This window comes from Colletes latitarsis, chromosome 2, assembly GCF_051014445.1.
Source record: "Colletes latitarsis isolate SP2378_abdomen chromosome 2, iyColLati1, whole genome shotgun sequence".
In the NCBI taxonomy this organism is placed as follows: domain Eukaryota; kingdom Metazoa; phylum Arthropoda; class Insecta; order Hymenoptera; family Colletidae; genus Colletes; species Colletes latitarsis.
In genome coordinates this window covers 6308995-6319069 of record NC_135135.1, presented here as the reverse complement: position 1 = coordinate 6319069, position 10075 = coordinate 6308995, and the positions used below count along the sequence as shown (strand labels likewise).

At 34.3% G+C, this 10075-nt stretch overlaps 1 protein-coding gene across 1 annotated transcript in view; it reads right to left on the bottom strand.

Annotated features, from left to right (window-relative positions):
• Positions 1 to 337: 337 nt before the first annotated feature.
• LOC143348890 (uncharacterized) overlaps positions 338 to 10075 on the bottom strand; it is a 68071-nt gene continuing 58333 nt past the window's right edge. Inside the window, exon 3 of the mRNA XM_076779610.1 lies at positions 338 to 8242. Within this exon, the coding sequence (XP_076635725.1) occupies positions 7620 to 8242 (623 nt within the window). The 3' untranslated portion in view covers positions 338 to 7619. The remainder of the gene's footprint in view (positions 8243 to 10075) is intronic.

Here is a 10075-nt window from a genome sequence, read left to right as displayed (position 1 = left end):
CGAAACGAATAATACAAATATACTACAATTTCAAATAATATTATTATATCAACATTAATATTAGTATTATATGTTTCATTTATCACGTCTGTGAGTTCAAATAAATTCGATTTGTTTTTATTATCGCATAAAATTACTTACATTAATTAATTTATTAAAAAGTATTACTTACTTTTATTAATACATTCGTAAAATTTCAGACAAATATTAACACCGGAACAGTGTAAATTAAAATAAAAAAAATTTGCAAAATTTTCTGAAATACTCAGAATCAAGATTAAAAAAGGAACTGATGGGGATCTTGAGGAATCGGGATTTTCAATGACGAACAAGAGACTTAATTAACTTAGCGCTTGTTTATTTACTGGTCAATGTTATCTACAATGATTTATTGTAAAAGTAACAATAGTCGTGTATAAGTTAAAACGATATATCATACATATGTACAAGGGGTAAATCGATCTCGACGATTCGCGTGGCTGGACGTTTGCCGATCGAACGATCGAAAGAACGCTCTGCCTCGAGCATGCAGAGACTCGATTTTACTCGAAGAGAAGCAAACGCCAGACCAAGTCGATGATCGTGCTGAAAAGTTTCTCTTTCTTTGATTCTTACAGCGAGTGATTCACGATCGAAGTCGATCGTCGATCCAGAGCCACTCGCGACGATCTATTCTCCTCGCTACGATTCCTCGATCGATCCAATGTCGACGCTGAACGCATCTCGTATACCAGGAACGATAGCTTGCGTTGCTTTACAGATCTAAAATCATCTCGTGTGCCTATCTAATCGACCAACTATTACTTCGGATTCAACTAACTTATATTTCGCGCCATTAGAGGCTAAAATAATTGCCGCGTCGTTCTGTCGGCGACACTGGATCTTGTTTCTCGTATACAATTTGCCAGTCGATTGTTCGTTGAACAGTTGCATCGTATTAAAAAGTTCGTCGAATTGAAAATTACATTCGAATAGAAATAGAAACAGTGTCAATTAAATTTTAGGTATATGTAAACCAGGAAATTGTTTCTTCTTTAATTATTTGCACTCTACCAGCGCCCCTATAATTTGATTAGAGTTTTATTTGAAGGAATACAAATTAACCCTCTATAATTTAACGTGACTCTGAAGTTTACATTCTTCAATTCTGATTTAATTCTACCGTCAATATGTATTAATTATGGTGTTAAAGCAATAATATGGTTTAACAACTGTCAATGTAAAATAACTATTTTACAATATCTCACACTACAGTGGGTTCAGATAGAAACTTGTATTTATTGAACCTTTCAATTTATATTTTATTATTAATGTTTACTAATGATCATATTGCATAATTTTTTCAAAAGCAAAACATAATTTGAGTTATAGAGGATTAAATTGTTTCAGTATTTATGAAAGTGATGCGTGTAAAAAATTTGAAAAACTTAAATTTATTGTTTATTCTGTGCCTTATATAGTAATATGATATCAACAAAATATTATAGACTATTGACCCAGACTAGTTTCATAATCACCGGTACGATTAACGAAATAAATGAATAAAATTCGAATCATGAACATTTGATAACTGTAATAAAATTGCTAATCAATTTGGAGACTCGATTATCGTCAGAAAAGAATTCAGGTAAGCAATTAGTGTCTGGCTCTTAAGATTTCCTGGAATTATTATAAAATTTATAAATTCCAATTTGATTTATTAACGGCAAATAAATATTTCTTTCATCACCGTTTGATAGTGTTTTCATTTTAAGCTAATGAAAAGACTGAAATTTAATTCGAATAAAACAGTAATTAATTTGATATTGATATTTTATACCTTGGTGTACAAAAGTATAATTTTACGTATTTTAATCTACAGGGTGTAGAAATAATAAAATGAAAAATCACTGATAAAAACTATACTTTTAAATTATTTTTTTAAATTAAACTCATTTCTCTGAAGCAAAGGTATAATAAATCACTGAAATATTAAGTTTGTGGCGTCGCCTCCCATGCTCGCCACCAGAGGGGCCGCGCTCTCACAAGCGCTCGACCGACCTCTCAGTTGCTACTCCTCAAACGACTTCCCAATATCCTAGTCGTCTAAGGCAGGGCCTGCTATGCTCTGATAAGTCTCCTCCTTTCCTTTTGAAGGAAAGAAATACTTCTTGAAATGTTTATATTTGTATTTGATAAAAAAATATAATAATAAGATCGTTCTTTTTCTTGATGTAAATGAATTAGATCTCATTGCTTAAAAACAGACGCAAAATAAATCTGTATCTAATTTATAATAACAGCATTTTTATGTCGTTATGGGTTTGTTTTGAATAAATTTTATAAAACAGTTCTTTTTTATTTTCTCAAACTTCTGATTTATAGAAATTTATGATTTATAACAAAAATGTCAAGCCAGACAATAGATCTTTAACCCTTAACTGGCACCATTATATGTATTTTACAATTTTGGGTTGTAACTGCATAAAATGAAGATAATTACACAAACAAGTCCCCAATAAATAGGGGCGTTGAAACGCCTCTCATACTGATTTCATGAATAAAAAATATTAATTAGGGATTAACGCGATGCAACGTTCCAACAGTCAAGGCATTCTTTTTAATTCCAAACTCTTGCACGCTTATGATAAAATAATCTACGAATTTCTCCTAGGGTTAAGTAATTCTGATTTCAGCGTCTCACTCCAAGGCTCCGGCGCCTTTCAACCCTCTGACTAACTACAAATCGAATGAACACGTCTTTTAGAATGAATTCGAGTTTTCCGGTCGCTCGGAAACGCGTCCAAAACGGTTCGATCGCTTCCGACGGGGACACACGGTCTATAATTACCCTTTTCCGAGCAGAACGACTCGATCAGAGAGTCGAAACGCTGGAAATCGAACGATAAAAATCCGCGAGTCTCTCTCTTATTTATCGGGGATGAAAAAACTGATCGCTACGACGCGACGTGAACATCTCGACGCCAATTATGGGATTCATTTACGCGTTTCCGTTCATATCGATCCAGCGTATGAACCTTTCGCATTGACATCGTTTTATTGACATTTCGTTTTCCCGCGTAGGTGAATCTAACGTCCAATGGATCGAAAGCGTCGCGTGAATCTTCGCGAGTCCCTTAGCCTAAACACGATAAGAATAAAATAAATAACGATAATAAGAACGATAATGCTAATGAGAGTAGCGACGACGATTATAATAGCACTAACGACGATACATAAAGGTGATACAAAATTGCGCTACAAATAGGAAAAATAAAAACATCGAGAAGAAGGGCTCGTTTTCGCGAACCAATGAAACGTGTGTGCTGAATCCGTACCCGCCATTGGAAGTTAAGTTCAGTCTGCGTTTACATTCCGCTGCGGCCATTTTCGCGCACGATTCTGAAGAATCATGGTTCCGTGAAGCCTTCATAGTCGACGAAACGTCGATGAATAAATTTTCGAGAATGTAAAAACGATCCAGTAGAAAATGAGGGATTGTTTCTCGTCACTGAAACCTCGATCGAGGGTGAATTTCAACCCTTCGATCGCTTGAGTATTTCGTGGCTCTTACCCAAGTCCTCAACTCTTATTTCACTCGTTTATCTCTGTAGAAATAATTGATTTCTCTAATAGTAAACGACTTATTTAGAAATTAGTAACTGTGCAATTTTTCGTATCTCATTATTTATTTGTATTTTATTTCATTTCAAACTAGTCCAGACCTTTTATTGATACATTTTTTTAGCGTATCGGAAGTGGTTCCTTAGAAGTAAAATAATAGTGAAATTTTATCCAAGTCGATTGACAGAACTTTTAATTGACGTTGATTGTAAAGTTTCAACCCTCTATTAAATAATATGGTTCAAAATTTAATGAAATGGAAAGCATCGATTAATATATAAATGATCAAGAAATAATTTATTTTTCGAAAGATAAAATGAGATTTATCTAATAAAGACAGATTATAACGTTTCAAGAATCAAATCAGAAAATATAATTCAAAAATTAGCACGGTAGATGATCGTATTAGTATAGAATGAAATAAATAATGCATGTAGATAAAGAGAATACTCAAATATTAAAAATAATTAAATGGTCGAGCGTTATAAAAATCTTATGTAACAATTTATTCTTTTCCCCCTTTGTAAAACTGAGGACTCCAGTAGAGCCAAGCATACAAAGTAACGATCAGGTATTTTTACTATTTTAAATTAACCTACAATACTAGCACAGCTCGAATTTCGTTTCAAACGTGTGAAATCGAGGACCTCGAGAAAGGCAAGTGTACGAAGTAATTATCAAGTACCTTTTCCTATTTTTAATTAACCTATAGTACTAGCGCAGTTTGGATTTTTCTTCGCAAATTCGTGAAACCGAGGAGATTTCAGCAGTACGAAACAATTAATAGAGATTTTTGTCTATTTTGAACCAGGATCAAACAGATTTTATCCGCTTTTAACCAGTAAAAATGATAGATTCGTTCGTGAACTAACTTCCGTCTATATTTCTATTCGCAAAGGCATAAACGAACTTTTCAAGACGGAATTTCCATTTGAGGGCGTCGATTTCAGGTGATTTTTAAAAATAAAAAATTATTGTATGATTATAAAGCAAAGATTTTTAAATTATTCTACTATATTTAGTCATTTTTCAAGATAGCACAGTATAATTTTCATGAAATAATCTTTATTATTACTCGAATTATTGTATGTTTCCAGCTTATTGTTTTTGTGGCACGCATATGGCGCTTTACGTTGGAGTACTGGTCGACCGTAGGGGAACCCCCAAGTGAAACTCACCACGCGGTCGCGGTGAAACAGTGTTATAAAACATCTCTTCACTATCTCTGTAATTTCGCTCTATGGTGTATTAGACCTAAATAAATTAAATTTTATATTCCATCGCAACCACAGTTTTGAATGGCTGCCACAATGAGAAACGATGAATTTTCTTCAAATTTTACATACATTTTAAATAGATCTATCCTATGAATTAATATTATGCATTTACAATAGTTTCTTTTTATCACTTGAAAGAATTAAAAATTGTATAAGTTTCGATTTTATACGACTTTTATTTCGTCAAGAAAATTAGTTTCATTAAAATTGCTTTCGAATTTTTTATATTAGACGAACACAACAAGACAAATTGTGGCAGCCATTTAAAATACCACACCGCTGGCTACAGATAATTATTTAAGTATTAAAAAAGATAGTATACAAATTTAACTGCGTTATTTAAAAACACGACCAAATATGTATGCAAAGTTTCAGTACTATATTAACTCATAATTAAATACATACTTTGTAACAATTATCGCTCCAAAAACGACGACTTCGAATGGGACTGGCATAGCGAAGCTAGTTTAGAACACATCTAAGATTTTTTCCTTAATCGTGAATAAAATTTATAAAATTTGCCCGACTCTGTTTCGAACGAATCGAAATTCCGCTTTACCCGCTTCGAAGATGCAGTAGAAACGATCGAAGGGTCGACATTTACTTTCGATCTCCAAGTTCGAAGAAAATCACGACATCGTCGCGATAATTGCCCGGTCAAGCGAAGCTCGTCCTCAAAATGTCGCCTGGAACGAAGCACAGCCACGTCCTCCAGAAAACGAAGTATTTCGAGTTCGCTTCGCGTGAGCACGGTCTCTCACGGCCGGGCGCATGAAAGCGCGTCGTTTGCTTTACAAACACACGGTGAATGCATTTTAATCTGAATGAAAAGGGATGCCTCTTTATCGCGACAGGAACTTCTGCTCGCGTGGACGATCACGGTGGTTCAGTCAAGATGATTGAAGCGCGAATATGGGACATTCAAGTACCAAGGCATCAGAGATTGATAATCTCCCTCCTCCAGAATCAGAGTATACAGAAGAAACGAGGAAGCCCTTCGACACTGAATTCCAATTTCTTTTTAAAACAGTCAGCGTTCCGTAGACTCTTTTAGGTTGAAAAGTTTATACGAATCTGTAGAATTCAGAGCTCAGAGATAAATATTATTAAACGTGCTTCTGATTGCGAAAGTAGCTCGACAATTACATTAGACGTTCCTGAGTAAATTGAACCCCTTGACGTACGATTCGATTACAAGTTATTTTTCAAATGTATGCTAAGTTTGTTCAAATTTGTTTCGCAAGAAATGAAAGTGTGTTGATTTTTATATATTGAACTTCGTTGTACTGTAAGGGGTTAGTAACGTCAAGTTTTGCACACAAAATTCAACTTTTGCAAATCAAATTCATCCTTTTGTTTCCTAATACGCGATCGAGACAATGATTACTCTATTTTTTTCTAGCATATTCTTCAAGGACCTATCTCATCCAGAGTTGACGTTTTGTTCACGAATAATGAATGCAGATTTTAGATTGATTCGTAAACTAAATTCTACGTATATTTAATTCGTAAATTCATTTGCAAATAAAGTATCTATTAACGAATTTAATGCGTGTTTTCTTCGAAACAAAAATGTGATTCATACTCTCACCTCCCTATGCACAAATTGTTACACCTATTATATCAATTGCCATCAGTTGCACAGTTTTCATATTATATTCGTACAAAATTATGACCTGGTAATTGCTATTAACCCTCATAACCCAACGTGATTCTACAGTCACATACCCATTATCTACTTTTAAGTCTGATTTAATTCCATTGTCAATACGTATAAATTAAAGTATTAAACAGATGGTATAGAATTCTCACACTAGGGTGAGTATAATTCAAAATATGCGTTTACTGAAATTTACTTTCCACTTTATATATCGCTATGAGTAGACTGCGCATATTTATGCATTTCTGGGAAATTTCAATTTTCAAGAAACTGCAGAATGCACTTAATGTGCAAAAATATAAGAAATAGAAAGATATGAATTATTATATTCAGGAGTTAAGATAACCCTCTACAAAACTTCCATTTCATTAATTCTATCAATAAAAATATGAATTTACATAAAGATCTGCAGTCTAGTTATTAGTATTTATCAATGGTCATATTATATAATTTTTTTCGGAAACCAAACACAATTTGGGCTACAGAGGGTTATATAGGTAATTCACGTATAACTTTGTATAGCGTACAGTAAAATTTGGAATATTTAAAATTTCCAATTTAATTGTGCTTCTATTACGAAAGTATAAAAAAACACATTTCATTAATTCTATCAATAAAAATATGAATTTACATAAAGATCCGCAGTATAGTTATTAGTATTTATCAATGGTCATATTATATAATTTTTTTCGGAAACCAAACACAATTTGGGCTACAGAGGGTTATGTAAGTGATTCCTGTATAACTTTGTATAGCGTACAGTAAAATTTGGAATATTTAAAATTTCCAATTTAATTCTGTTTCTATTATGAAAGCATAAAAAGACACATTTCTAGGCGAACTTGATTTGCAAAACGTTGAATTTGGAAGTTAAAACAGTGAAAATGGTTGAATCTTAGCTGAAAAAGCAGAGATTTTGGCACCTCTTTACATCCTCGATCCGTGTTCGCTCCTCGACCTCGACCAGGAAACACCGTCCAATCGATATCGATCGCCCTCGCTGAAAGCATCCTAGGGGAAGCCAGCCAGCCAGGCTTCCTTAAAAAAATACCATCGCGGCCGATAAAATCTGGATTTGTTTACGCGGTATACTGGGCAAAGGTCCGTTCCCTCTGCGTTTCCAGATGGTCCTTCATGGCCAGGACCGTGGGATGATGTGGCGGGAGTCCTTCGTCCTCCACGAGATATCGCAGCGCTTCCGCCGCGCAGGCATCCCAACCGGCGCCCCAGGACGTTGGGACTTGTTCCTGGCGACCATCGACGTCCTCCGGCTCCGAGTCCATTCTGAGACGATGGTCCAGACACTCGTAAAACTCCGTGAAGCCGTGTTCCTTGGCGAACGAACGGGACGAGTCCTGTCTCTGACATCTTTCTGGGACCGTCTCTCGATAACGGCTCCCCTTCACCTCTTGGTCCTGAAGGCAACCGTGTTCCGTGTAGCTGGTCTCAGCCAGGTCCATGCGATCCCTATCGAACGAACTCCTCGCCAGAACTCTGATCGGATTCTGCTTTTGATGGGACTGCTTCAACTCCTCCGCCAGCGAGGCAGCCAGCTGGTGCAGCAGTCTGGTATTCTCCAACTCCTCCTCTTCCTCGTCCAGCTCGTCAGCGTCCAGGTCCACGCCTTCGTCCTCCGAGGAGGACAACAGGTCCTCGTTCTCGTCCTCCATGCCCAGCAACGTTAGCAGTCTCTCCGCCGCTTCTGCGCAAATGGACAAATCGTCTTTCGTGTACGTTAATCGTAGAAGATTCAGGGAGAGATGGTCTGGGTTAGGGATTTTTTTACAAAACAAGCATAAGTTTCTTAATTTCGACATTTTGCATACATATTCATTTATGTTTTATGGATGTTCATGATTTTTTTCAAGCGAAAATGATCGAAACTGACTGAATTACATGTCATTGAACAAGGTTCCCTTAAAAAAAATGTGTCCCATTGGATCACACGATTTTGATCATTCTACTTATCTGGCATGAAAAATTAAAGGATTGAAAAATGGTAAAAAAAATAGTGAAAATTTACAAAATGACAGCATTTTAAATTTTGAATATCGATTTTCTTGACTTTTTTCATGTTTTGTAAGCTAAAACAACAATAAGGAAAATTATTTTTTTATAATTTTGGTTTAGACCATAATCACAATCATACCAATCAAGAATTCTTTTTTCGAAGTTCGGATAAGCAGAATGATTCGAATCGTGTCAGCCAGTAGGACACTTTTTTTTAAAAGAACTTTGTTCAATGACATATAATTTAATCAGTTTTGATTATTTTCACTTGAAAAAAATTGTGAACATTCGTAAAACATAAATAAATATGTATGCAAGATGTGGAAATTAAGAAATCCCATACTTAACCTCTCCTTAACTGATGTTGAAAGAATAGGATCATAGACAAGAAAAGTCCTTACAATTGAAGTATAGACGTCCAAGTACTTGAAAATACAAGCTGAAGCGAGCTTATCTTTAATTATTTAAATTAAATCAAGTATGTGATTGTTTAAGAAGTCTTGATTATCCAAGAAAACTTGATTATCCAAGCATACTAGATCATCCGAAATGACTTGATTATCTATTCTTACTTAATTATATTATTATATTTTAATAATAAAGTTCGCTTGGATAAGATTTGAGTTTAGAATATGATTATTTTAAAACAAGGATAAAAATCTTAATAAGTAATGCAAGTATAATTCTTATAATTGAGATATAAGTTTTTAACTTACTATATTATAGTTCTTCTCACATTTTGTATAAACAATCAAGTTGTTTAAACAATTTGAACAGATTGAATTTTCTGGAGTTTGATCAAATATTCAAGCTACTTCGATAACCAAATACTTCTCTTGGCTTAAAAAAATGAGTTTTGCCTTGATTTGAATTTCAAGTATTTGACCAGTTTTAAATCAAAGACAGGTTAAGTCAATATATGCTTTTTGAAACATTAAAATCCTTCAATCCGTTTAGAAATTATGATGTTTTAAAGATACGCATGAAATTTTGGGGAGACATTTCTGGCCTCATATTAAATTTTCGATAAGGAATTTTTTTCTCGAAAATGCGTAGGATTTCGAGGGTATGTGTAATAACCAAAAATGATTGCAATCGACCCAGCAACCGAATATAATTTTTCTAAAATGTTTCCAAACTTTTTAATTTCGCTGAAAAATTTAGGCACCTACCTCTGTCGATTTTTTTTTTAAATTCGTTTCTCATTTTTAATAAATTTGTTGGATACTGTACGGAAATTTTGTTCAGTACTTTTTTGTAAGTATCGATGAGCTCTACTTCCATACTAAATTTCATTGAGATAAGTTCACTATTGTAGAAGTTATAGACGTTTGAAGATTGGACCATTTTTATGGGGGTTTTTTCACTTCACGGTGTAAAGGAACAACTTTTCGAGCATTCTTGGAATTTCTACATATTCTTCGCCAAAATACGTGTGGTTTGCATTTTGAAACATTAAAATCCTTCGATCCGTTTAGAAGTTATGGTGTTTTAAAGATGTGCATAAAATTTTGGGGAACATTTC